The sequence below is a fragment of the Musa acuminata genome, chromosome BXJ3-7 (assembly GCF_036884655.1).
Source record: "Musa acuminata AAA Group cultivar baxijiao chromosome BXJ3-7, Cavendish_Baxijiao_AAA, whole genome shotgun sequence".
Taxonomy (NCBI): domain Eukaryota; kingdom Viridiplantae; phylum Streptophyta; class Magnoliopsida; order Zingiberales; family Musaceae; genus Musa; species Musa acuminata.
This window is the reverse complement of record NC_088355.1, coordinates 39,066,688-39,094,675: the sequence shown is the minus strand read 5'-3', so window position 1 is coordinate 39,094,675 and position 27,988 is coordinate 39,066,688. Positions and strand designations below refer to the sequence as shown.

Here is a 27,988-nt window from a genome sequence, read left to right as displayed (position 1 = left end):
ATAATTAGCGCTCTAAAAATCCCTTCACTAATATTTATTATTTTCAAACACCAAAAGGACTGCTCGCCTTCTCTTTTTATTCTTTTTCAAATTTCTAACAGCTTTTTTCCCTTCCTCTCTTTTCTGTTCTTTTCTTTTTTTTTCCCTTCGATCGAGTACCCCTCGCTTCTCTAATCCCCTCCTCGCTCGCCCAACCTCCCGATTTCTTGTGCGTTCTACTGCATTGCAATCCGCACGCAGAAGAGCGCCGTCGTGGGTGGGGACTCACCGGCGTACGCGTCTGGGGATGATCGGAGATGCGATTTCTGGATGGACCTCGGAAAATCTTGTGTAACCGCCACGGATGGGTTCTTGACAACGTGGAAGCTCGATCTTGGATGGTTATCCGTGTCTTGAGGGGATCGTGGGGTGAAAGGAGTGGGAGCTTATGAGGGTTTGGGTCTGCGAGGAGGGAAAGATCGCGGCGGCACCATGTATTTCACCAAGCTCGACGATTCTCCGATGTTTCGGAAGCAGGTGCGGTTCATTTTGTGGTGCCGGTCGCTTTAGGGAAATGGTTCCACCTTGTCCCAGAATATCCGTGATTTAGTTGGAATTTTATGCTCGGTAGATGTTCTATTTGCAGCTGGTCTCGTTGTCGGAGCGTAAATAAGCGGTTTCTTGGAAATTTTAGGTTAGATTTGCACCATTGCGAGTTAGGTCATGTATCGACGTGTTTGCAGTATATTTGGTATGATCTATCGTATGTTACCATGTCACTCATGAGACATTGAAACCGCACGTTGTTCTATGGTGCTGATTCTGGCGAGGAAAACACAACATCCTTTCTGGAAAAGATGCACCTGCTCGTTTCATCTGGGGCAGAATAGTGCTGTTTGTGGTTTCTCGACAGCACTACTTTTCTTTTATATCTTTTTTTTTTGCATTCAAATAATATTAAATATATATCTCACAAAGTAAATCAGATTCTGTATCATTAATCTGCATTCTGCAATTCTTAAATTCATGTAGGTTAAAAACTTTCTGGGTTTAATGTGAAGTGTTTTAGTTGTTTACTATGTAGCGAACCTCGTGATCTTGTGTACATCGTGTTCTCTGATGCATATAGGTCAAGTTTAGGGTTAGCTAATGGCTAACTTAATTCTATTCTTGATCGAGTTTTATAAGTTCAGTTCTATATGCTGTTTTGGAGGTCAAATATGGTTAAATTTTGGTATCTTGGAAGTTTAAATTGTTTCCAAAATAAAGGGGACTATATGCTTTTAATTAATTTAATAATGACATAATTTAATAATGCTTTTAATTAATTTAATAAAGGGGCCTATATACTCCTAATCGTATCCTTGATCGGATGCTCTTAGTCCATAAGCAAAAGAGTCTAAAGCTGTCTTCAAACATAGTACCGAGTCTTCTTATTTTATCTCATATGATAACCTGGGTTTATTCAAGTAAGGATATTGTTGGTATCTGCTTATGGAGGTTGTACGATTGTCATAAGAAGATTATACACCAATTTATATAGAAAAATGAGAAGTTCATCCTTGGTTGGAACTTGGAAGCATTCATCTGTTATCTTCTTTCCCTGATTTTCAGAAAATATTTTCTATGGGTGGGATTGTCAGGAAGTTGATCATCATTTTGTTTTGGATAGAATAACTCTTAAACTGATTACTTTGGGCAATTTCCTGCTTGATCTGACCTGAAAGCTTGGCTATGTCATCTTCAGATTTGCAAAGTCATGCATCGATTCCATATAATTACATGCTCAAGATTGTATTTAACCTTCTTGCCTGCATTATTTTTCTGGTGGTGCTACAGAATCAAACGTTTGTAGAAATATTGTTGTACTTTACAAATAAGAATATTATTCTTAAATGTATCATTCTTTTCTAGTTGGCTTTAAATATGCATTAACATTCATTATTCAATCATTGAACATTAAGTGGAAACCATAGACCTCATTAGCTTGTCAAGTTTGAACAAATCCATAGAGTAGATACTGTCAGAGATGTAAATATTTCTTTGGGCATTTCTGCTGTGTTATAAATATCAGAATCCACTTGTGATTTGTCTGTATGGTAGGGAACAAAATACATGGCAATATCTAACAGATGAAGTGGCTGAAACACCTTTCAGACACTTGCATCAGAGGCACAACCCTTTGGAACGATTTAATTGCCAACCTATGCCAAAATTAATGGATCATTAGCTTGACATATATGTTGACAGTTGAAGAACTGAATATCAAATAATATGTTATTCTAGGGTACCATTACTGCCCCATGGTATATGACCTTGTTTGATTGTGGACTGATAGGTACACCTGGTACATATCCAGACAACCTTTCTTGGTTGCAGGTCTTAGATGCGAGGAGGAAGCTTTTGGTTGTTTTTTCTCAAAACTTAACAAAGCACTTGCTTGTGCTCCACTAAGATTGAAAAGCTATATCAAAACATAGATTCAAGCAACAAGTATGAATCATAAAGCAACAACACATAGATTTAATAAATTTGATGATCAATAGTGAGGTCAATAAGTTACTAATTACCAAATGGAAGGGTATCAAACAGAAAATGATGAAGGTTAGTTTGTGCAATTCGGAGTGAGGGTGGAAATAATGCTTTGCAGTCTTCCCTTCAGTTCAAATGGCTCATTTCTGTTTCATTTGTTCAGTCTATGTCTAGAAGGGTCTTTTTTGGTTTATTTCCTTGCTTTGGAAGTTATTAGCACATGCAATAAAAAAATTATTGAAAAGAAAGATGTAAGTCTGACTGCAGATAAAGGAAGAGAAAAAGAAGATGTTTTCTTGATTGTCCTGACTAGATCAAGCATTGTACTGTGCTTCTAAAAAAACCTAGCCATGTCCATGCAATAGACTCTCATCTGGTCTTTTCCTTGGTGAATAAAGGAGGTCGGTGAAATACCATGCACATGCCATTTTAAGATGAGTAGGTCAATGTACCTGCCTCATTTTTCTCAGTAAATTTTCTTCATGATCATCTTAATAAGTTGAAGCACTCATTGCTTGGTATTGATGGTTTGCACCCTAAAAAGTAACCAAACTTGGATATCTTAAAACGAAATCAGCAAATCCGAAGTTCAAAAGTTCTGAGATTATAAGCTAGTTACAACTACAATCTGGACTTTACAATGATGATTATGGTTTTGCAAAATTACTGCACTGGTGCAGGCTTCCTACAATGATTATTAGGACCTACAACACTATTTACATTTTGTGGACTCTATTCGATCTCATTGATCTCAAACAGAGACTTGGTTTATTACTGAATGAGGCTTTTAACTGTATCATTTTTATGGCAAAACCTGTTGGTGGTACTTTGGAAAACAGGTGATAGAAAAGGAAATGATAAATCATGATTTCATCTTCTGTTATCAATGCCTCTGATTCCCCTGGTGGTGTTATTTAGTTTTGGACAACTGGATCCCTTTATATTATTCACAAATTTGAATAGCAATGAAACAACAAGGCACCTTTTGCTGTTTTGCCTTCTGATTTTCTCTGAGTTAGATTGTGCTATTCCTCAAGTGGAACCTAATACCATCGGAGCTCATGTTTGGCTTTCCAGCCCTTTCTTATGCAATTGTATTCTTTACATGCACAGTTCTACTGAAATACCCGAAGCTTCACTGCAGTTTCATCTTTCAATTTTTTATTTGTTCCATCTCTCATATCTATACTATACTGGATGCTGTTCTTGGGAAGAGCAAGGGACACTAGATTAGCTGTCTTACTATCTACTCTTCTCACTTTTTCTGTTTTCTCCTCCTCCATTTTCTTATTCGTTAGTCATTTATCTTGTTCATTTAAGAAAGTATTTGTGGATATCTGGTCACTAATCTTGTTTGCTACGTGTTTCACTGAAATTGCATGTCTCTAAGAATTAAGTCATCCATGATTAAACAACAAGGTGGGGGTGAAGTACCTGGCACAATTCTGCAGCATTATATTCGATTATATTCACTACATAATTATTCAATGTAATCGGAGTAGAAAGGACATATGATTAGCGTGAGATCTGGTTCAATCTTTTGCCTTGTTTTTTAGAAACTAAACTAGCTTATCATGTACAATCTGTTGTATACCATTAATGCTTTATTTGTTAGAGGCTGGTAAAAGAACTTTTAGACCATTTGCAAGCATATGCATTGGAAAAACTATTTTTCAATTTGTAATTTTTTTCTTTCTCATACTTGGCTTTCTCTTCATGATAAACAGATTCAATCACTCGAAGAAAGTGCAGAATCATTGAGGGAGAGATGTCTAAAATTTTATAAAGGATGTCACAAATATACGTATGTCCAAATTTACATTGTTTTCACATTTTCTATTGTCCCTGAACTCAGTCCTTGCAAACAATTTAGATTTCCATGACAAAATAGGTTTACACATTCTGCAATCATTGTGTTGGCTGCATCTTAGGACTTGTAAAACTTGTTTCAAGAGCATATTTTCAATTAGTTTTTATGTAAAAAATTTAGAGACATTTGTCTCTTTTGGATAAGTTTCTATTTTTCACTTTTAGACTATAAGAGTCCATTTTTTGAGTTGTAATGAGCTTAGGGCACTCTTTCTTTCATCTTTTTTCTTGGTCTAAAGTCAGGTTTTTGAAGTTGTTTTGAGCTAATTGCCAAATAGCCTTATCCTTGTTTTGATATATTTATCACCTACTTGACATTTGTATTATAAAATTCACTGTGAAATTTGTCCTGGATTTATAGCTTGAATATAAAGGTTGCTTGACACCTGATTGATATATTGTACTAAGTGTTTGGTGATCAGTATATCTGTATCCAGATACTTAAATTCAATCACACAAACATTTTTTTTGTCATCTGTGAAGGATGCAGCCTTCTGTCTTTCTACATATACTGGGACATCTACTTGTTTATTTGCTTTTTGACAAAGAGGCATTTTCTCCTTGAAACAATTGGAGATTGCCTAATAACAGATCATATCTGAGTATCATTTTGGTACTAGATTTAGAGAAATGTATAGGAGTTATATTTTTCTCACCAAATGTTTTTATGAAATAAATGGAATAAATATAGGCAATAATTCTGTTTTTAGTTTTTAAAGTCCATGAGAAATCTTGGACATATGAAAGGATAATAATGATGGTTAACCTTTGGGTTTAACATTTCTGTGGTGCAGTAGTTAATACAAATTTGAAATCATATACGGTGATTGTTGTCAAGGATGTTGTTATCTTTTTTAAGGATTAATTATAGATTATCCCCAACAATTAGCTACCTTTAGTATCCCGGTTCTTATACTTTCAAAAGTTACATTAAAATCCCTATACTTACAAAAGTGAAACATTTAATTCCGTTGCTTCAATAAAACCCCTTTCTCTCTCTCTTTATTTTTTACTCTGTGAAATTATCTTTTTAACCTTGTATAGGGATCTCAATATTTCACTTTCGTAAATATAAGGATCCCAATGTAACTTTTAAAAGTATAAGAACCGGATGCTAAAGGCAGCTAATTACAGGGGATAATCTGTAATTAACCCTTTTTTTAAGTATGTCTGGCGTAGTACTTATTGGTCCAAACTGTTCGATTGTATTCTCCTTTGGGGATACTCTTAGTAGATGATATGTGATGGAGCTGAACCACCGTCTTAATTTTGAATGAACCAGACTGGCTCACCTACTTCTTTATAAGCCTGAGCTTATTGTTTCAAAGGGGAACTAAGCCACCAGATTCACTTTGTTTTGCATTATGATTTTGAAAATTTTGTTTGGCAAATATTAACATTAACCATTGATGGGGGAGGAAGGAAGAAAAGGGGGTGGTGGGTGGGGGAATTTCGTTTCTTCTGCTTCCATCTTTGTGCAGCTTTCTGTTGAAAACTCCATCCTGAAACAGAGAAAAACCTGGAGGACAATGCCAGTGTGCAAATAAGCTTTTCAATTTTCCTAGCAATTTCAAGAATGTCTTCCTGTCATTGCCTTCATTTTGATCTACATGCAATTTGACCTACATACATACATACATACATACATACATACATATATATGTTCATATACATCTATATATATACATATACATATGAGCATATATAACCAAACTGAGCCTTTTTCTTGCTTCTATCCTGCCTTCTGTTACCTTTTGAGGTTCTGCTACTGAATTGCAGAGAAGGACTTGGGGAAGGATATGATAGAGATGTTGCATTTGCAAGCTCTCTTGAAATGTTTGGAGGAGGGCATAGTGACCCCATTAGTGTTGCTTTTGGAGGTTCGTCCATGTTATTATTTACCTTTCAGTATTTTTTTTGAGCAGCTGGTTGTTCATTTGGTTGGTGGATATTCTGTTTTGCACATGGTTCTAACACAGTAAAAGAAAGAACAGAAGTTTTCTACCACTCTTTGTACAAGCCAGATTCTTTTGAGCTGGCAGCCACCATCCTTTAATGCATCTTTCCATGTGATGTTAACTAAGCAATAAGCATATGTTAAAGTAATTAATTCCTATTTGCTGTCTCATCTTCTTTGGGAGAAGTATCATTTCTTCCACCTAATTTTTGGCTATGATTAGGTGCTGTTCAATTTTGACAAAGCTATGGCTTTGAAAATACAACTAAGAAATTGAAAATGAAGTTACTCTGGTTTTGATTCTCGTGATGATGAAATTACTTCCAATACTTTTTTATTGCTGGCGTTTTGCTGTAATTTTGTTGTTTGTCCAGATGAAAATACAGATCAAAATAAACCGTATATCCTTTATTTTTGATGACTTGTCATTTGCAGGTCCTGTTATGACGAAGTTTACCATCGCTTTGAGAGAAATAGGAACCTACACAGAAGTTCTACGTTCTCAGGTAAGAAGCATAAACTTGTTTGCTGACCAATATGCACAATGTCTATTGACTTTGCTATTGATTGTTTGTTCATCTATGCTTTTTATTTAAACTAAAGAGTTCTACATGTATGACGAGATGGAACTGCACTTCCATGTTTATACGTCTACGTGCATGCATAACTTAGATTGACTTTCTTTTCCAGAACTTCCTTAAGCAAGTGCATACTGTAGAAGCATAGTAGTATGTTTATGCTAAATGATTTCCTGTTCTAGAACTTCATCAAGCAAATGAATATTTTAGGAACTTAAAGTATGTTGTTTCTGTTTTGCTGGCAAATTATTATGAGAATAAAGTAAACAGACCATATCCTTAGGTTCAGTTGTGTACTGTACAGGAAATGAATTTAAAATGATTTCCATTAAATGTTTAAGATGACCTAGATATTAGAGAAAGCAAGGTTAATTACATTTTCCAGAGTCCAAGACAAGTGTCTATGTGATATGGTTGAAGGTCATTATAATGCAGCACTGTAGTTTCTGTTACCCCATTACTTGCTTGCGAGTAGATAACACAACAATAACAACATCATATTGTCTCAACTATTTGGAGTCGACTATATGAATCTTTTGCCTCAATTGAGCTTTGTATAAGGTTATATTCTTAGTTAGATTTAGTGTATTTAAATCCCTATTTATAGTTTTATAGTTTCTAGGAAAGTCTCTTTAGCTCCCCTTTACCTCTAATTGAACAACTAATAAGAATTGTTTCACATCTTATGACTATAGCTTCTGTAGGTCTCCTTAGCACATCTCATCGCAATATCTAATTTTTACAATGAAAACATTTTTTTTCTATCTTTTCTGGTAACGCTATACATAAACCCTTTTTGTATATGTTGTTTTTTAATTGTCCAAAACTCAAATACATAAAACATGTAAATCTAAGAACAATTATATAGAATATTTCTTTTAATATAAGAGGTACTTGATGATCACATAAAACTCCTAGTGCCCCACTTTATCTTAGCATTTAGTTTTTACTCAGAATAATATTTTCATCGATCTCACATCTTGTTGATTACTAGTCTACTACCTAAAACTTTTATTTTATGAATTTCTTGTGCATCTAACTTAACTATTTCCTTATATCTACTCCTACTATTAAAATTACATCTCATGTATTCTATTTTATTTTTACCTAACTCGAACCTTTTAGTTTCGAAGGTCTATCTCCATAACTATGGTTCGGAATTAATGTTATTTAAACTCTCATCCACTAAAATAATATCATCAATAAATAAAATACACCAAGGAGGTCTATTCATAGTTCATCCATCACTAAGTGAAAAAGGTAAGGAATTAAGGTTCTAGAAAACTCATTAAACACACTCCTCCTTGTAGTTCAAACACTAGTGACTACACTATCATATATCTCCTTTATAACATCAATATAATTAATATACACATCCTTCTTTTTAAAATCTACCCAAATAAATCTCTAGTAACTCTGTTATAAGTGTTCTGTAAATCAATAAAAATCATATATAATTTTTTTATTCTCTCTATATTTTTTCCATTAACTGTGTTAACAAATAAATGGCTTTAAGATCGGCATAAAATCGGATTGATATTTTAAGATATGTATTTCACATCTTACTATATATAATTAACATATTATTATAAGTAGCCACAAGGTGCTCATGTGCTCACCTAGACGTCTGAGCAAGGTGAGGCGATGCGAGTCCCAAGCCATCTAAATTCTTTAGGTGAGCGATTTCGATTTTGCACTGATTAGACATGCTCGAGGTGAGGCACAAGCGCCTCCAAATTCAATTGGTCACCTGTTAGGCGTGTGCTCGAGCCTGAGGTCTAGGCAGCCTAAGTGGTCGCCTGGTCCAAATGGACCTAGGTTAGGCTTGAGATGAATCCAAGTTGATTTGGATCAACCAAATCACGTGACTTAATCCCCTCCCCTCGCGCAAGAGAGAAACCATGTCACTCGATGACCATACGTGAGAGAGAAACCCTTTGCTTCGAGGCCTTCAGGCGATACTTTCGCAGCAAACAACAGTCTTCTCAGTGACACTTTTTTCATCGGACCAGACTCTTCCCATCAACGTTATTGTCGTTGGACTCAAGTCTGCCCACTAATGCTTTCATCATCGGACTCGAGCCCCCCTCCCTGTGGATGATGCCTTCCGCCCTCGACAACCACCAATGCTGCCGATGGCGCAGTCCCCTCCTCTCTCTCTCTCTCTCTCTCTCTCTCTCTCTCTTCTCCCCGTTTCCTCCCCCTTCCACCCCACCACCCCCACCAACTCACTGCAACAAGAATCAGATAGCGTGAAACTCACTGACTTGCTTGTTCCATGATTTGTTTATTTTTTGCAAAAAGGAAAGTCATATTTTAATATTCTGTTTAGTTTATGGTTATTTTTAGTGTTGCATTTATTATATTTTCTTTTAGATCAGATGAGATTCTTCGTACATGTGGCATATTTTTGAGATTTATAAATCATAGGAATAAGCCAGATTATTTTTGCTGATGTTGCATATAGTGAACTGAAAACTGAGATTCTTTCACAGAAATCATTTCTTTTTTGTTGAAAAAAACTTGTTTTTCTTTACTCTCAAATGTTTGTTTGTTTTCTATTGGCTAGCTGGAAAAACATATCTTAAATAGTCAAATTTGGTGTAAGGTGGAGTAGCATGGCATCCTTGCCTTCCCTCTCTTACACGTTTGTTTTGTTGAGACTTTTTGCTGGTAAAACATGTACTAAATAGTCAAATATGGTATTTTTAAAGTTATTCATAAGTATGGATAATGTATGTGGTTCTGTGGCAAAATTATGGATCTGTTTGCTTCGGGCATTCTTTTGTGGTAATCAAGTGAAACTTCTATTTTGGCTCATGATTAAGTAGGATTTTACTAAAAGCAATCTCAGTTAAAAGGTATTAGCAGTGATATAAAGAATATTATCCATAAACAAATCCAGACAACTTAGACAAACTGCTCAGTCATATACCATAGTAAATTAACTCCAGTTCTGGTATCTCACCTGATATGTCCCACTCAATCTATATGTGCTAAATTGATGCTGGCAATGTGCACTTTGTTGTATCTGATATCTTAGTCTTTTCTTTGCAATGAGGCAATAGCCAACCAGCTTCTAGCTCCAACTCCATTGTTTGCCTTATTGCTTTGCATTATTGTAATGAAGATTGTCATTATCTGCTAGTTGTTATACAAGTGAAAAATAAATGCTGATTTTTTAAGTGCTATTTGTTTCTGATTTAGGGTGTTTTGTCTGACTTGGTTTGATATGCTTAATTATATTTTTAGTGCTAGTGAAAATTAAGGATTCCCATAACCTGCTAGTCGTTTGACCTGAAATCTTATTACCTGATTGTTTTTATCCTTAATTATATTTTTTTGATAATTTTTATATTGGTGAGCCATGAGTGGCGTTTTGGATTCTTAGTGCCTTTTAGAGCCATGACTACCTGGCTGGGATTATATGGTCAAAATTGCCTGAAAGGCTGATTTAGATACATTTATGAACTACCTGTAGAAGTTCTGTTCATAATACTGCATCAGGCCTACTTAAGTTGCTTCATGCTGCCTTTGCATTCACATGTTGATCATTTAGTAGATGCAAACTGAACTTGGCAATTTGTCTTAATTCTTAACCAAGTCAAACCTTGTATTTGCTGCATATAATGTATTTTCCTTTTCATGTAAAGCAATTTTCGTTTGGTACTGACTTTTCTTCTCCTCCTTTGATCCAGGTTGAGCACATGTTAAATGACAAACTACTACAATTTGTAGACATAGATTTGCATGATGTTAAGGTGCAGCCATTTCCTGCTACGTTCCTTTAACCTCACATATTTTGTTCTAAGCACTTGTAACCAAGGTTTATAGAATCACGTCCTGGATTCTGGCATGTTCTCTATTGTTTGACAAGACAAGCAACGTGTGAACTTTTACATGTACCTTACCTTGTGGCACAATGATAATCTAGGCACCTCTATATGTATAACTCACTGATTCCGGACAACTACCTGCCTTTGCTTTCTGTTTCTATTGAACTGTAGTTTGTATCACCTTGTTACAGGACGCACGTAAGAGGTTTGACAAGGCTAGCCTTTTATATGACCAGGTGTGTACTTTATATGTCATTTGCTATATATGCTTAGGTCTTGCTAGTTTGTGCAGTCTCATCGACTAAGTTTGATATGAAGAGCTCTCACATCTGCACATCTAATTGATAATATTCCAGAACTAATATGTTGTGATATGTTTGATTAACCCTCTGATTTTTGGTATCTTTTGTTTGGGCTGGAACTTTTTCTTTAATAACTGAAGAAGAATTTATCAATAAGAGAAGTAGAAGTGTAAATAGATGACAAGTATAAATAGATGAAAGGTCATCATCCAAAAGGAGAATACAAATTAAAAGAGTAGTTTAAGTTAATACATAGGTATTTGTTTATCTCATTCAAGGTCATTAAAATAAATCTTTTTGCACCATGGTTAAAGGGATTCGGCTTTACCTAGATTGGAAAGGAACATGGTTGCATCCACTTGGATGATGTCTTGGCTATGACAATTCTTTTGCTATTGATTCTCTATAAACATCATTGAAAATCAGATAACAATCCAAGGTACAAAAAGGAAGAAGAGCAAGCTTTTTACATGCATAACCTCCTTTCTATACCTCAGTTGAAATCAGATAAGACTCTAATGTAGAAAAAGGGAGAAAAGCAAGCTTTTCACATGGAACCTCTTTTTCTTAAATTTGGTATTATATGCATGGGGTCTCCCCTTTTGTTTTTTCTATGCATACTAAGTCATGATCTTTGGGTGAGCCGTTTATCTTATCTTCTATGTTTTGATATGTAATGATTTGGGTATATTATTTATTGGCAGTAGATTCATGATATTCACTAGTATTTTATTTTGGAAGAACTTGTGTATATTATTTTTCATTGTTTTGTTGGTTTTGTGGTAACCTTGTGATTAGGTTTCATGAGTTCCTTAATCTTCTTAGTTTCTTAATTTTATTATATATATATATATATATATATATATATATTACTTTGTCATAATTTTGCTTTAATTCATTTTTATGATCAATTCATTCTCCGAACTAGTTGATCATATTCAAACCTGATCCTGATCCTCTGGATCTTGCTTTTAGTGTTCCTGAAATTTGTCACCACAGAGGCAACAGAGAAATATCTATTCTCTAATAAATAATGATTGCTTATCCAATTCTTCTGATCAAAGAAATCAAACAACTGAAACGTAGCGTGACTTAGTATATTTCTGTCTTCATATGTAAAACCCCAAAAGTGAATAAGAACGATCTCTTTATATTTTAGGAGTTTGGCTAGTCTAACTCCTTGCCAGATATATTGACAAGCTCATTCCAAAGGCTCTGATAAGCTACACAATGCAAAAATGGCAACTCTAAAATTCACATGGTTCATTATAGCTTTCATGGTATCATGCGCACTCATTTGCTGACAAGGCTTTATTGAATCACTGTACTTGCATTAGATTGTTGGTGTTAATCTTATTAATGACCAATCATCAGGTAAAGGTGCCTCAGCTTTCCCAATTTGTTGAGCCAAAGGAAAAAGGCTTTGGATTTGGATTAGTAACAAGGAAAGCAAATTTACAAGAAAAAGGACTGATTAATGATCTGTATCTTCCATCAGGATTACAAATGAACCAAATTTGTTAGGCGACAAGGTAAGATGTGCCTTTTGTCATTTAAATTTTTTGACAAAGTTCTTAAGCTACTAGGTAAGATTGGCCGTCTCTCATTAGATTTTTGACAAAGTATAAGTTTCAAGCAAGGTTTAAAATCTCGATCTGTGCGACTAGTTGGCTGCCAAACCATCACTCTACTAGTATGCATTGTTGTACCAACAATCGGTATGGACCAGTACCATCCATACCTAAGAAAAGGAGTGAGAGAGAGTGGGGGGTGTGGTAGGAGAAGATGGCAACACGTACTGAAGGAGGAGGTGACTTGGTGGACAGCTTTCAGCAACTGCTTTCACCCACTAGTATTTAGAGAAGTTAAAAGCTTTGTTCCATGAAACCAAACAGGTATCTAAAGTATAGTAACTTGTGTACAATTAATGAGCAAAAGAAAACAGATAATAGGATAAAAAGACAAAATGGTTTCATTTCTCTGCCTAAATCCTCCTAAAAGAACAATTGCAGTTGCAGATAGCCACTTTTAGTGAATTCAAGGAAAAAAGCTGGTGCTTAATGTGATTACTTGAAGGATAACATAACTTCAAAGATTTAAGGGTTAATCTAAATCATAAATCTGGCTAAAGATGTAAAATCAGAAGTTATCTAACTTCCCAGGGTTGCTTTTTTTTGCAGTTTTCTTTTTTGTATGAGAAATCTTTTCAATGATTTAATAATATATAACCATTGTGTTTATAGTGATGGTAGGTCTTGAACTGTGAGCATTGAATCTTGTCATTGGCTCGGTTAAAAAAATTCTTGTCATTGTTTTGACTATCGTAAGACCTATGTAGCTTTCCTTAAAATGATATCCTTTACTTTTAATCTGAATGTGTTCTCTATGTCGATTGACTTTTGGTATAGAACCTTAGGTGCCTCGTTTATCATTTAGTCAGTGCAAACTAAAACTAGTGTGCCATACATGTTTATAGCACTAGCTATGCTATTCTCCTAGACATGGAAAGGTGCTTCTGCCATACAGCACTATCTGGTTGTTGCCATCTGGGTTTGAAACTTGCAAGTTGGACCCTGTGGTAAAGGTGAATTCTATGGTCCGGACAATATTGTTATTATGCGATTGTTTTTCGTCCTACCTAATCTTTTTTTACTTGTGCTCTTTGACCATGTCTCTTCAGATGATTCTTCACATTGTGGGAATTATACCTAGATGTAATGACTGGACATCTAAGCAGGTTCTAGTAATAAAATGCCTTCAGCCAAAGTCAATTAAGGTTGTGAAGGAAAAACTTCTTGGATTATGTATGCATATCTTCATTCTACTATCAAGTGCGTCCCTAGGTCTCCTAAATAAATTTTGAGGCCTTGGCATGGTTTCCTGTTCATAGATGTTAAAAGTTTTATTCTTCCACATAGTACAAGTTCTAAAATTAAAGTAAATGCATTAAGGCCAAGGTTTTAATTACTGATACTGTTTCTCGTACTGGAATCTTAGTGTAGTTGGTGTTTCATGCTATTTGAAACCTTGAATTGACATTAAAATGTTGAAGGAAAGATTTTTGTGTCAAAGCTAGCAAGTGAATCCCTAGGCCTTGGGTATTTTACTGGAAAAATTCCTCAAGATAACTTCCCTGTCATAGAGGTAAAAAATGTCTCCCTTTCTTTCAATCAGCTTGAGTGTGAAATATCTGCAACTTATGTAATTTATGATACCTGTCATCGTATCTAATATGATGGGTGATGAGATATATTTAATGGTTATTCTACTTAATGATATCATTTAGCTTCGAATTTATGTAATCATAAGTTAAGATTGACATTAATTATTGCTTAGTATCTAAAAACTATTCCTCCATAATATGGTCTGTGGCTGCCTGTATATACGTATATTCTTATATATATGTACAGACCCACACACATACATATGTATATCTATACATGTATATATATAGGCAAGCATGGTTGGTAAAATTGATTGATTTATTGATTGTTAATTATTCGTGGTATCCCATTCTTATCCTGGAAATTGATTCGCATTTTTTTTGGCCACAGGCACGTGAGAAGTATCTAGCGCTAAAGAAAGGCACAAAAGCAGACATAGCAACAACCTTAGAGGATGTAAACTCTATCACCTTTTTGTACTAAAAGTGATTTTCTATTACAACATGGTGATTCATTTTGTGCATTGTTTCCTTCTGAGTGACCATAAGGTAGTGCCTTTAATTGTGTGTTGCAGGAACTCCACATTGCGAGATCTTCATTCGAGCAAGCCCGTTTTGATCTTGTAAAAACTTGTCGATACACTTTTTTATCCTCATAATTAGAAATTGTTTTTGCATATTCATTCTGTAGATGCATAATATCCTATCATGGATCCTTTTCATTGCCAGGTTACTGCTCTTTCTAACATTGAAGCAAAAAAGAGATATGAACTTTTGGAGGCTGTTACTGGAATTATGGAAGCTCATCTTCGTTACTTTAAACAAGTAATACATCTGTTGTCTTTTTATTTGATTTTTCATCATGTCTATAAATAATGTGGCTCTTTTGGTGGTTTTTTTAGGGATATGAGCTACTACATCAGATGGAGCCATATATCCATCAGGTTGTTCTATAGGACATATCTCTGATCGTGATTCACTTTCTATTTTTGCTCCTCATAGAATTTGGTAGTAGTCAATTTTTTGAAACGATGCCACATACTATACCACAACCTTCATTATAAACCATATCTATTTGATATACATTTCATCAACATTTACAATATAATTTCATGGGAAAATGCTGCTTCATTTACACTTTTAGTAAGCATATTGATGACATTCTAGTCTATTAAATTTGTAAAAACGCATGCCACCATATACATGTAAAGCAAACAACTTTTATGTAAGGTTTCATGCTAAATCTTTGAAAGAAATTTTAAGATATATTAAGTTTAGCATGTCAGTTCCTCAATCTTTTAGGCCTTTCCAAAGGCTAGGAGAATTGATTATTGCTTCATAATTGCATGAGTTTAAACTGCAACAATTAAGTTAGGATTTATCTGCATGCCAACTATTCTTCTATATTCAAGGAAGGTCTCTATCTTATATTAGATCTGTTCACGGTGAGAATTTCAGAATCAATAGATGGTGGATCTTAGGTGTACGAAAGTGTTAATTTTTGTTCATATCTTTCACGACATGTTTCTTGAGTCCAAGGTTTGTCGTACCATGGTGTACCGCTTAGTGTAAGCGGTATGTACCGGTCTGATAGGGGAGCGGTATGTATCGGTCTGGCAGGGGACCGGAATGGGTGGTCCATCGGTATGCCCCTATGTACCATGTGTCGGTACGCTTGGTATGGCTCGGTACAGCTTGGTACGTATCGTATCGACAACTGTTCGATACATCGGTACGGATCAGTAAGGCGAACCATGCTTGAGTCCTTATTTGTTGGAAAATTATTGAACCTTAGTGATGTCAATGGCATGTATTATCAACAATTTTATTCTTTATCTGTAATGATTTTCGGTCCTTTATTAATGTCTTCAATTTACAGAAAAAATAAAAATGTCTGCTTAAACTTCAAGGTAAATGTCTTTTTTTGCGTTTCACCCTTAGTTTTATCATGTAGAATCTCGCATATAGTCTCCACCACAGTGATTTAAAAAGCACTAGGCGCCAAAAGGCATCAAGGTCCAAAAACGCCCGAGGCGCTAGGCGCTCGCCCGAGCGAAGCGAGACGCTAAAATATAAAAATATATAATATAATTAATAAATATAATTATTTAAAATTTTAAATTAAAATATGCTATTAATAGTATTGAAAATTAATAATTTCAAATAAACCTAATAATATTAACAGTATACAGTATACTATATACTGTTAACAAAAGGAGAAGAAGGAAGTGTAAGGGGGTGCTGAGCCTGCTGACTGAGAAAAGAGGAAGCGGCAGCGGCAGCGGAGTGTAAGGAGGCAGCGGCGAGCGGCGACAACGGCAGCGGGAGCAGGAGCAGGAGCGGCAAGCAGCGGGAGGCATGAGCGGCGACAGCAGTAGCGTTTGTGAGCAGCGACATCGGGAGCAGGAGCGGCGAGCAGCGGGAAGCGCGAGCGGCGACAGCGGCAGCGTTTGCGAGCAACGGCGAGCAGCGGGATCGGGAGCGACAGCAGCAACGAGGGTTAGGGTTGGGTTGTCACTGATATCGGTTTTAGTTGGTTCGATTAAACCAACTAACCACCGGAGACAGAACCAGGACCGAACCAGACCTAAAATCCTAGTTCGGTCGCCTTGGTTAACCTAGGCACTCGGTCGAAGCGCCCAGCGCTTGGGCTCGAGCGAGCGTCCAGGCGGCGCCTCTTTGAAGCGCACTGCCTGGAAGATTAGCGAGGCGCTCGGGCCTCGCCTCGCCTCGCCTCGCCCGAGCGCCTAGGTGAGCGCCTTTTTAAATCGCTGTCCCACCAGTAAGTTTAATACTAACTTCAGGCATGAAAAGTCTTAAGAGTAGCATGGCAAGGTTCTGCGGTTCATCTCATTCTCTAAGAAAGAACTGGTTCTCATTGTTCTCAGGTATGCTTAAAGAGATTCCTGCTTGTGCTTCTTGTTGAACATTTATCGACTTTACCTGTATCTTTTAGACATTGCTTTCTGGTCTATTGCATGGTACACCTGTATGTTTGACTTAAGCTATACTTTTTTAGGCATTGAGTCTGAAACCTGAGATCATGTATCTGTTGGCTGATGGCAATCTGATGTATGTTATGTTTTTCTGAAGGTTCTGGCTTATGCACAACAATCAAGGGATAGATCTAAGTATGAACAAGCCGCACTTATAGAAAGGATGCAAGAGTTCAAAAGACAGATTGACCGAGAAAGTAGATTGTCTGCAAATGGGTCACATGATTCTCCTAATGGAGATGGTATACAAGCTATTGGAAGGAGCTCACATAAAATGATAGAGGCAGTGATGCAATCAGCTGCAAAAGGAAAGGTAACATGCTCAATCAAATTCCACTTTGCATAGCTCTATATATTAGGTTGGACAAAAAATCTTTAGTTAGGTATTGTAGAGCTAGGTTCAAACTCATGGATTTATAAGTTCATGCCTCTTTCCGATTATCAGGTTCAGACCATCAGACAAGGTTATCTTTCGAAGCGCTCATCAAACTTAAGAGGTGATTGGAAGAGAAGGTTCTTTGTTCTTGATAGTCGAGGCATGTTATACTATTATCGTAAGCAATGGATCAGATCATCTGTAAGTCTACCTCAGTTGTATATAACTAAAAACATTGGATAAATTAGTGTCGCTGTGTAATTGGCTTAGTGTGCTACCGTATGATCTTACCCTTTGAATGTTCTTCATGCTTTAGGGAGGACACCATTCTAATCCACGAGGTCATAATTCTTCTGAACATGGTTCTGGATTATTGAGTCGATGGTTTTCTTCTCACTATCATGGTGGTGTACATGATGAGAAATCTGTTGCACGTCACACTGTAAACTTACTCACATCGACAATAAAAGTTGATGCAGACCAGTCTGACCTGCGTTTCTGCTTCAGGATTATTTCACCAACAAAGAATTACACTTTGCAGGTAGAATTTGAGGCCTTCAGGAAGAGACAAGCTTGTAATTCAATTAATATGTGTCTAGTGGGGTGGAATATGTTGTGTACTTGCTTCAAATGAGCCCTTTTGTCTATTGTTTTGAACTTGATGTTTACATTGTCTTCATCATCATTATATGTTAAAGCTATCTTCTCTCATGGACTAATCAATAGGTTTTTTTATTTTTATTGTTTGCAGGCCGAGAACGCCATGGATCAAATGGATTGGATTGAAAAAATAACTGGTGTTATTGCTTCTCTGCTGAACTCTCAGTCACCTGAACAGGTTGGTGAGGAAGCATCTATGTGCTAGCATGTCCAGATAATCAATGAATCAATTTAAAAAGTTGTTCTTGAATTAATTTCAGCACCTCCTTACAAGCCCCATGGGTGGTGGCCACCATCGAGCAGCCAGTGAAAGCAGCTCATTAGGTAGCTCATCCGATCTTGATCAGTTAGCAAATGAAGATTCCTCATTGGAAAAGATCAGTGTTAGTGGGCATTTTGATCGATGTATTAGAAGCTCACAACATTATAGATTTAACTCAAAGCATGAGAAACCAATTGATGTGCTACGAAAAGTATGTGGCAATGATGCATGTGCTGACTGTGGTGCTCCTGAACCTGATTGGGCATCCCTGAACCTTGGAATTCTTCTTTGCATTGAGTGTTCTGGGGTTCACCGTAATCTTGGTGTGCATATATCAAAGGTAAGCCTTGGGTTGATACCACACCAACGTATATGGTGATTCTGTCTAATGTTTCAGGAATGTGTATTTAGGAAAAATGAATTTGTTGGTAACCGCTTTCTTGTCTATATGCTTTAGTTCTTTTGTTGAAACACAAACTCTTCTTACTTGATGAGCTGTTTCTTCATCTTTCTTGGTGTAATTTCAAGTAACTTTTCCCTAGTACAAAGGAGTTTAGCGGTTAATCACAAGGAACTTGTGTTAAATGTCAATCTTTTTGCATTTAGTGACTTTCAGGTGATAAATGCCCTAATAACAGAGGTTGTCATTTCCATGTTGTTGTAGACCTTTTCATATTTAGGTGAAATTAGAAGTTACTAGAAAAATCATAGAGTAATGATGGAGAGTTAAGACTACTTTTGTTCATAGGCAACTAAGCACTTGTTTTGTGTTGCAGACTATATCTGCAGATGACTAACCAATAATATGTAGCAAGCTGTAACACGTAATCAGAATCACAGGCAACTAAACACACCATTACGTGTATGACTTAAAAGTGCTTACCCAACAGGCAAGCTAGGGCATTCGTTCTGAAACTCTCGTCATAGGCTTCTTTTCTAGGCTAAATAATAGAGTTTTAGTAAGAACTTGTCAACAACCCAATTAGACCAAACAAGCTGTGCTCCATATCACCTCGAAGAAGTATTCAAATTTTAACTACTTGTGAATGCTTGCAAACCATTATATAGAGACATATATGAGGGTTCAGCCCTTGATGCCTCATAATGATGCTCCAACCAACCCAAACCTTAGTGACTGTTCTGAAGTTACACTCAGAACTCGGCTGACTAGTTGTAAACGTAATGCACCTTATCAGAAAACCAACTTAAATGATGCAATACGCCAATATGTATGATTTGCTTTTATATTGCATTGGACCTAGGGATATGGAACTTTCTTTTCCCTGAAGGAAGCAAATTCTGCATCAATGATTTCCGTGGTTTCTGAAATTCAATTTGTGCCACACTTAAGAGTGCCTGCAATTAATTCTAACCTTCTTTTTAATAGAAAAAATAGTCTATGCTGAAGGATTTTGAACTGATTGCCGATTAATAATTATGCTGTATCTGGTCAGCTTTCTTTTTGGTTCTTAAATAGCTTTAAATGTTTATGTCCATGTTTACAGGTAAGATCTCTAACGCTTGATGTTAGAGTCTGGGACCCTTCTGTTATTAGTCTGTTTCGATCGTTGGGTAACACATTTGCCAACTCCATCTGGGAGGAATCATTTCTGATGACAAGTAATGGAAAATCTGGGGATGTCTCTAGGTAACAATATTCGTAACCTGGAAAACCTGGCGGAAATTTTCTTGCAATTAACAAAATTTCTCATATATATGCTTGTTATGCAGTTTGTGTACACTTGACAGGAATCAAGAGCATTGTTATATCAGCAAGCCTAAACATTCAGATCCAATTGCAGTGAAGGAGAAGTTCATTCAAGCAAAGGTATCATACAAATTACTTGTCAATCTCAATTCACTCAATCAAGATCCCGCTTTGTATTTATTGAATACATTCAATACATATCATTGGAAGCAGCTTTGGGCTTTACCATTTATTTCACATTATGAAAAAATTTATGTAAACTGATTCTTAGTCTACTGTAGAAGAAAGCTGTCTGGTGGAATTAGGGAGAACACCAAGTTTTTTGGGATATGCTGACAAAACATTGTACAAAGTGAAAATGCTACTTGTCAGCCACATTTTAGCATATGATAGATTTCCATTATGATGATGGGACTACTTTCTATATCTTGGGCATAATCACCTACTCTTCCCCAAAGTGATTACATATCTTAAAATTCTGTATATTGACATAAAATAGAAAATAAGTTGGAAGTTTTCTGCTAATTCTTTCAATAACTACAATCTTCGCTAAAGTGGTTCATGTTTCATTAATTATAATGGACTGGAAAATTCCCTTGTAATTTTACCTGAAAGCAGTTGTCGTGATTAGATATGACATGAATAAAAGCTAACTGTATTGACTTTTGGTTTCAGTAAAGATTTGATATACACTTATTTTTTGTTCTAATGGTGAAAAATAAATGCCATGCACCACACGGTTTATATGAGCAAAACATGCAAGTAAATACTTATTTCTTAGCAGTATAATTAGTAGATATTGTCTTGCAAGAGCTAAGTTCTTTTTTTTTTGTGTGTGTTGGTGCATTTCCTTGGTATGTATTATATCTTTTGAGTTCTATTTGCTAGACTGTTTAGCTTAGGATTGCAGGGATAGTGGTCTAAAAGTATGTTCTACTGAAAAATAAATGCAAGTGTGGGATCAGAAGAGTATAACAACCTTGTTCAAATATATGTCTAGGAGTTATTTTTCCATAAAACCTGGCACCATTAGGACATAACAATCTTTTGAGTTCTATTTTATCCATTGAAAAGGAGGAAAAAAATAAAAGTGGGGGGATGTTTCAGCTTCTCAGTTTATGTGCTAAGTATTTTTATAATGCAGTTTTAATATTTTTCTAGACAGGCAAAGATGAAAGTTTACTTTATTGCTTTCAATGCATGACAAAATGGACTCTGGTATTCCCAGGTACTTCGAGGCCAACTGCAAGATAAAATTTTATATTCTTGGTGATAGTTACTGGAAAAGTGCATTTTTCCATTAAATGCTGAAAATTGTTTTCTACAGGAACTGCTTTTGATTAAATTGTCAGGGAAGTGATGTTTTTCAAGGACGCCTGTGCAATTCAATACGTGCTATTTAGAGGCTACTGAATCTTAGAAAACATGTTCTTGTATACATGTCTGGTGCCATATTACTTTCTGCACTTTGTTTGCCCAAACATACAGCATCTTAGGTCTACCCTCATCTGATATTTGACTCAGATTTATCTTCCTTTTCCCCTCTAGTGTAGCTTTATGGTAGACAATTCTCACAAGGATTGTACAATGCATGAAGATCATGTGCATATGATAGGTTTTGATAATTTTTGTGACTTTATTATTTTTGTTTGATTTCAAATTTCTAGTTCCTGTTTAACTTGAAAATTGTATACACAACTAAAATTATTGTGAGGTGATTCGAGAAAAGTTCCTTGGAATACTGTAACATGTTTTTTTTTTTTTTCTTACCAGTATGCAGAAAAGCTTTTTGTCCATAAAACCGCAGATCAGCTTTCAAAAGCACAACAAATGTGGGACAGTGTCTGTGCCAATGACACGAAAGCTGTCTACCACCATATTGTGGCTTCGGATGCTGATGTCAATGTCACTTATAGACAGGCATCGATAAATTCTTCTTTAACTCTTGAAAACACTATTCTTCTGGCAGATCAGACAAGTGTGGCGCATGATCATAGATCTAGCTGTTTATTAGGTAAGTCCTTACAAATGTCTTCAACGATGAGTTGTATTAGCTCTTTGGGCACCAGCGACGTCAGGAATGAAGTGGATGAATGCTTGGAAGGCTTCACTCTTCTTCATCTTGCCTGCCTAACTTCAGATATAGGCATGGTAGAGCTACTCTTACAGTATGGTGCAAATGTAAATTCCACTGATTTCAAAGGAAGGACACCACTTCACCACTGTATTCTAAGAGGCAGACAGTTATTCGCCAAACTACTGCTGACAAGGTGAGACTTCATTTCATAACATAGCATCTGTTTTAAAATACTATGAGCCGATTGCAGTTTTTTCAGCAAATAGTTAGGTTTCACTTTAAAGACTGAAATAGAAAAGGTCGCAGTATATTAACATTAACAACCCTCTGATTAGAAAAGGTTGCTTGTTCACCTTGTGCATCATATTTACCCACATAGACCATAAATTTGAGGATCATTATACACCACTTGGATCTGCGATTAATGATCTAAGAGTTTTCGAGTTGGTGATACTTATGCATCCTATTTCCGTAGTGGCATAGCACATCGACCATTTTGGATCAATTTTACATTTTATTATTGTTCAGCTTGCCCATCTTATATATCCTTCATAGACCATAAATTCCAGGATCATTATATACCCGGGCTAGCCCTAACATATTCTAGATATATTGCCCTGTCTGCTATGGATGTATGTTATTTATCTCTGTTTATGCACTGCGACATGTTGAAATTTTGCAGGGGTGCCAACCCACGTGCTATCGATGAGGATGGTAGAACAGCGTTGCAGTATGCGTTGGAGGGTGGCAACGTGGATGATGAAGAGATAATTATTCTCTTGGCGGACCCTAATAGATAGATCAGAGTGAGCATTTGAGGACCATCATTATTGAAACAAAGAGTTTGTTGATTTTGTTCCTCTTGCCCTCTTGACTTGTCCATTGTTCCAATTTTATTAGGCATCATTTCGATTATGGAAGCTGTATATAGTAGCTCTATTCCATGAAATATTCTTTTTTTATATATAAGCTACTTTGTAGTTTGGAGATGCAGCATGATATATATTTCATGAAATATATCCTCATATTCGGTGGTCTCCTTTCACTGCTTTATGCATCAATTCCAAATCAATTAAAAATATGGAGAAAAAAAAAAGATAATTGACAAAACCCTGATGGCAAAAATATATATGACAACAAATATTTCAATCAAACTCATGTAAAAAATAGTAAATCTCCACTTGATTATTGGTAAAATTGAACAAACAAAAAACACTCACACTTATATGGATATAAAGAATAATTAAATACATAACTAACACCAAAAAATAGTCATGGAAAAGCCGCCAAAAGGGGAAAGACCACATCAGCAATCCACGCAAGTAGCTCCAACATTACTTTGCTATGTATGTATGGTTCTTTATTTGTCACCTTTTGCTAAGGTATGCAGCCAAAGCATTAGCATGTGCAGGTGCGAGAGCAGCCATCACAGGCTGCATTTGATTACCATAGACTGAAATCAAGTGAGAAACCGCCATGCCAATCCGGTTTTTCACTTCTTCTCTCTCCACAGGCGATGCGATAACTTGAGCAAAAATATTTACCACTTCTGGCACCAGAGGAATGATCTGTTTCGATTGATTAAACACAAACGTTTAGTTGCACTGAGTAATTAATGAAAAGCAATAATAAAAGGTCATCGTGTCTGATATACCACCGAGTTAGAAGATAAGACTAGATGACAGATGCAACTGTAAACAGTCATCGACTCCTCGAAATCCTCCTTCAGAGGCAATGCTTTCAGAAGCACGGGTAGAACCTAAAATGTGAAAACAGCATTTTTTACCAATCAAGTAGATCCTGGGGAAACATTCACCAACTGAGCCTCTACCGCATTTGACTTCCAAATAAGTGTTACATGAACCCAAACCTGGTTAAGAGGAATAGATTGGGGTTGCACCATTATCATCCTAGCAACTGCACCGGCAGCATTATCACACACCGCATCATCTGCTTCCGAGTCGCTAAATAATGGGTAAAGAGTCCGAAGAATATCCCCATAATATCTAGAGATGATGAAAGGGAACAAAATGAGGTCTGACATATCTTTAATAACCTATATATATATATATATATATATAATTGGAAAAAAGGAAATGGAACAAAAGGATACATAGAGTCATAAAACAAGTAGAGACAAAAGGATACTTCAGTGTCGCAGCACCCCCATTTTTGCAAAACTCGCCAACACAGAATGCAGCATTTCTCCTATTGGTTGCCTCTGATGATCCAAGTTCTTTCAATATCAAAGGCATCACTCTCTGAGTAATAGTATCATTCATAAAGTCAACAAATATACAAACAATATGTAAAATGTTATTACATAAAACATGTAATTTCCTTACATCAACGTAAGTAGAAATTGGCGCACCCATTTCTTGAGCAACTTCAGCCAAGCATGCAACAACCATGGTTCTATCTTGGGAAGGGTGTGGAACTTTCTGCAGACATTTAAACATGATAGCTAAGTCTGTGAAGTGTCCACACAGTAATTAACACTTCAAAATAAACACAAAAAAACACATGAATTCATAAAGGTAAATGAATATCTTGAGAGAAGCTAGAGCACAAAGGTTCCTACCGCAAATTTCATCAAAGGATCAAATAACTTAGCAAAAACTGGTTCGAAATGAGATCCCATCGCCTTTGCAAAAGCAGGAAGAAGATCTGACACTGCATCCATGAGGACTTCATCATGGTCAACATCACCATCATCAGCATCGCAGTCCAACTCTACTTGCTGGCATGATGATTCCTCACGTAGAAGCGTTAGAGTTGCCTCAGCAATCTTAGGAATATCTGATAAAAGAATATATGTTATAGACTATTTATGTAACAAATCGACATTACATACTTTGGCGGCTCCACAAAAAAAAGCTTACAAGATTCAATAACCATGTATCCACACTCCTTCATGATATCTGCCATGCCCATGCATGCTTGAGCAACAACTTCCTTGTCATCATCCTCGGTCATGGTGTTGATATAGATGTTCATTACAGTATCTGCAGATTAAACAGAAGTACAATGAGAGAGTTTTGGTAAAAGAATGACATTATTGAATTTTGAACGGTACAACAAGTTAGAATGGCAACTTACCAAGAACATCCCTTTGTTTTTCTGAGACTCCCTGCATGAAGGAAAACAAATTTGTTAAAACTGTGACTGAATGTGACCACTATTAGATAAAGGCTTAAAAAGAGAATTAAATTACAGAACCAATATGTGTTCAGTTCATCATGAAATTTATATTTCATTATTTGGGGTCCACATCAATGCTTAATCAAATACATTTCTTACATCAATAGAAAAGTTTCCCATGCCTTTAATTGATGGTAGAACAATAATGTACTGATGCATGGCTGTAGGCCGCTTCACAAAGAGACATGGGATTGTTGCAATCAGAACTTTAGTAATTTATGGTGGATTTGATAAAAGAATCAATACATATTCTATACTGAATCTAAGGCATTCTAACAAACTTGACCAGATTATGAAATTTGACCTAAAAATAACTCATAAATCCAGCATTCAGGAATCAAATGAAAAATCTTTGAACATCTGAAAATTCATATCCTCCACAACCAGAAGGAATGTTCAAGTAGATAGAAGGTTAAGTCAAGCTTCATACTCACATTGTGACCCATAGGGATTGACCGTATAGCAGTTAAAATATCTGAAAAGTAAGAAAGACTGTGTCATAACATAGACTACAAGTTCCACAGCTATTCATTTACAAGACTGAAAAGAAAACAATAAGGAGTCAATTTACAAGTACCAATTTCAATAAAGCGTAATCAAGACCTTGTTTTCTTATTCTTCAAATATACAAATTTCCACGTTGCACTTATCAGTATCTAATATCATGCGATATAAGTACATGGTGCATACACCTTGAATACATGAGAGGTAACACCTCACACATGGCAAAACAAGCTTACTATCAGCATACACAATGAATATGAGACAAAGTATGTATACAAACACAGGATAATATTGACTCTCTCTAGACCTTAAAATTGGTGGAAGCTTCAGATTTAACGAGTGTCAAAAGGTCAAAACAGAATGTTAATATAAATTCATGATTTGCATTATAGAAGTATATAACTTACCATAACAATGATCCAGATACCAAATGTTTATAGAGTTACTACATAATTTCACGTAAAGTGAAGTCATATCACGTCGACACATTACAAGGAAGGTCACATCTGTCCACAAAACATGAAGTATACCAACTAAACAAAAAATATTAAAAAAACATGTGATCAATCTTCCATATCACCATGAAAATGAGACATGTGATATATCATTAGTCAAAAAGCAAAAAATCCAAAATTACAGTTGATGACAACAAATTTGCTCAGGGAGAGATTGTGGGGGATGGTAAAAGGAACAAACATCAAGTGGGGTAACCTTTTTTTATCTTTGTGTTACTGCTTTTGTTTGGGATAAAAATCGACTTCTGTTCTATACCGCATCAGGAGCTTTTCCAATGAAGAGGAACTTACAGGAAAAAGTTAAACCAGCCTTTTGTAACATATCACTATGGACCTTATTGTGTGTCATGGGCTTGAGGCGACCAATACATAATCACAGCCCATTTTTCCTCCCTCATTCGTACCTTTCATCTTTTGTTGTCAATTGCCGTTTTAATGTCTAGTCATCCAGAAATTATTGCTTTTCAGCAAGCTTTCAAAGATAGCTATAACTTGCAATGACCACTAACAAATCAATACTTCAAAGGACCTGACTGATGCTAGCTCCAACCAACCCATCTCCATGCCACTATTGAACTACAAATAATTCTTTTAATCATGATAGATTATACTAGTTGAACTCAAGAAAACATCAATATCTGTCCTCACCCAAATGTGGTGTAAAATTCTGTTTCTACAATGGAACCCAAAAACTGAACTGAATCAAAACCTTATCCTTGATTCCTATTTAACCAACTAGAAACTACTTATTAACCAGGATTTAAATCTCAGCATATACGTCACTATTTAGTTTCCTATAAAATTTTCCAATGATAACAGACATCACCAGTATGTACTGGTCTAAGCGGGTATTTAAAACCTCATTCAAAAATGCAACTTCAAGGCAAATTGTAAGTGCTTATCAAAAAAAGATAAGCCATAGGACCAAATTTTAGAGAAAAGATTGTATATGCAAAAATGAAAACAAATTAAGAACAGAATACAAGAATTTTGCTAGGAAGAATAAGTTTAATGGTGGTAATGATGCTAAAAGAAATGGTCACCCACGTTTTAAAGCTATGATAGCTTGAAGCCTGACATCTTCATGAAAATATCCCACATGTCTAACCAAAATCCTCAATGACTCCTCCATATAACTGTATCAATTAAAGAAAAAAAAGGCAGCTGCATGCATGAATAAACTAATAACAACCTCACATTATAAGGATACGGGGCATAAGAGCTCTTGGTATGAAGAGCAAACAAGCCAATAGCTTGAGTTGCTGCAGCCTTTTCATCCAACACCCCAGTTCTTACACTAATATTACGAACTCTTGGTTCGTCATTTGTATCTTCATCGGAGGACACACCTCCAAATCCATTGTCCACACTATCAGAGTCATCAATATCCACTGCGGAGCCATCGTCTAGATTACATGAAGTAAATACTAGAGGTACAACATGATGAAGGTACTGTACCAAAGAACATGCTGC

At 36.0% G+C, this 27,988-nt stretch overlaps 2 protein-coding genes across 9 annotated transcripts in view; one reads left to right on the top strand and one right to left on the bottom strand.

Moving 5' to 3' along the window:
- Positions 1–86: 86 nt before the first annotated feature.
- LOC135585027 (ADP-ribosylation factor GTPase-activating protein AGD3-like) lies at positions 87–23,564 on the top strand. Of its 6 annotated transcripts, none has more exons than XM_065159296.1 (19): positions 87–516; positions 4,239–4,315; positions 6,160–6,260; positions 6,773–6,843; positions 10,614–10,676; positions 10,943–10,987; positions 14,608–14,673; positions 14,792–14,839; positions 14,946–15,041; positions 15,119–15,160; positions 17,310–17,525; positions 17,658–17,789; positions 17,905–18,129; positions 18,340–18,426; positions 18,509–18,850; positions 20,016–20,158; positions 20,260–20,338; positions 21,992–22,488; positions 22,978–23,564. In XM_065159296.1, exons 1-19 carry the CDS (start codon positions 472–474, stop codon positions 23,093–23,095), a joined length of 2,493 nt encoding a protein of 830 aa, XP_065015368.1. In that variant the 5' UTR covers positions 87–471; the 3' UTR covers positions 23,096–23,564. The 6 variants fall into 6 exon arrangements, 5 of the variants coding, with proteins under 5 accessions (XP_065015368.1, XP_065015367.1, XP_065015369.1 ...); XM_065159295.1 differs by having other exon boundaries at positions 20,242–20,338; XR_010498087.1 differs by lacking the exons at positions 21,992–22,488; positions 22,978–23,564 and adding an exon at positions 21,546–21,984 and having other exon boundaries at positions 20,242–21,446.
- LOC135642835 (probable importin subunit beta-4) overlaps positions 23,425–27,988 on the bottom strand; it is a 17,542-nt gene continuing 12,978 nt past the window's right edge. The window contains exons 10-20 of one of the 3 annotated variants that reach the window (XM_065159293.1): positions 27,726–27,967; positions 27,563–27,651; positions 25,931–25,971; positions 25,395–25,425; positions 25,178–25,300; positions 24,877–25,094; positions 24,641–24,736; positions 24,444–24,556; positions 24,166–24,301; positions 23,950–24,054; positions 23,425–23,863 (exon numbers count right to left, since the gene is read on the bottom strand). In XM_065159293.1, coding sequence (XP_065015365.1) covers positions 23,663–23,863; positions 23,950–24,054; positions 24,166–24,301; positions 24,444–24,556; positions 24,641–24,736; positions 24,877–25,094; positions 25,178–25,300; positions 25,395–25,425; positions 25,931–25,971; positions 27,563–27,651; positions 27,726–27,967 — 1,395 coding nt within the window. In that variant the 3' untranslated portion in view covers positions 23,425–23,662. Of the gene's footprint in view, positions 23,864–23,949; positions 24,055–24,165; positions 24,302–24,443; positions 24,737–24,876; positions 25,095–25,177; positions 25,301–25,394; positions 25,426–25,930; positions 25,972–27,562; positions 27,652–27,725; positions 27,968–27,988 lie in introns of all 3 variants that reach the window. The other 2 variants (XM_065159294.1, XM_065159292.1) reach the window with 2 other exon arrangements.

Excerpts from the sequence above, each read along its gene's own strand:
- LOC135585027 (XM_065159295.1), top strand. The coding sequence starts at position 472 with ATGTATTTCACCAAGCTCGACGATTCTCCGATGTTTCGGAAGCAG. Across the intron at positions 10,677-10,942 it reads TAGATTTGCATGATGTTAAG|GACGCACGTAAGAGGTTTGA; the intron begins GTGCAGCCATTT and ends ACCTTGTTACAG. Across the intron at positions 20,339-21,991 it reads AGAAGTTCATTCAAGCAAAG|TATGCAGAAAAGCTTTTTGT; the intron begins GTATCATACAAA and ends TTTTCTTACCAG.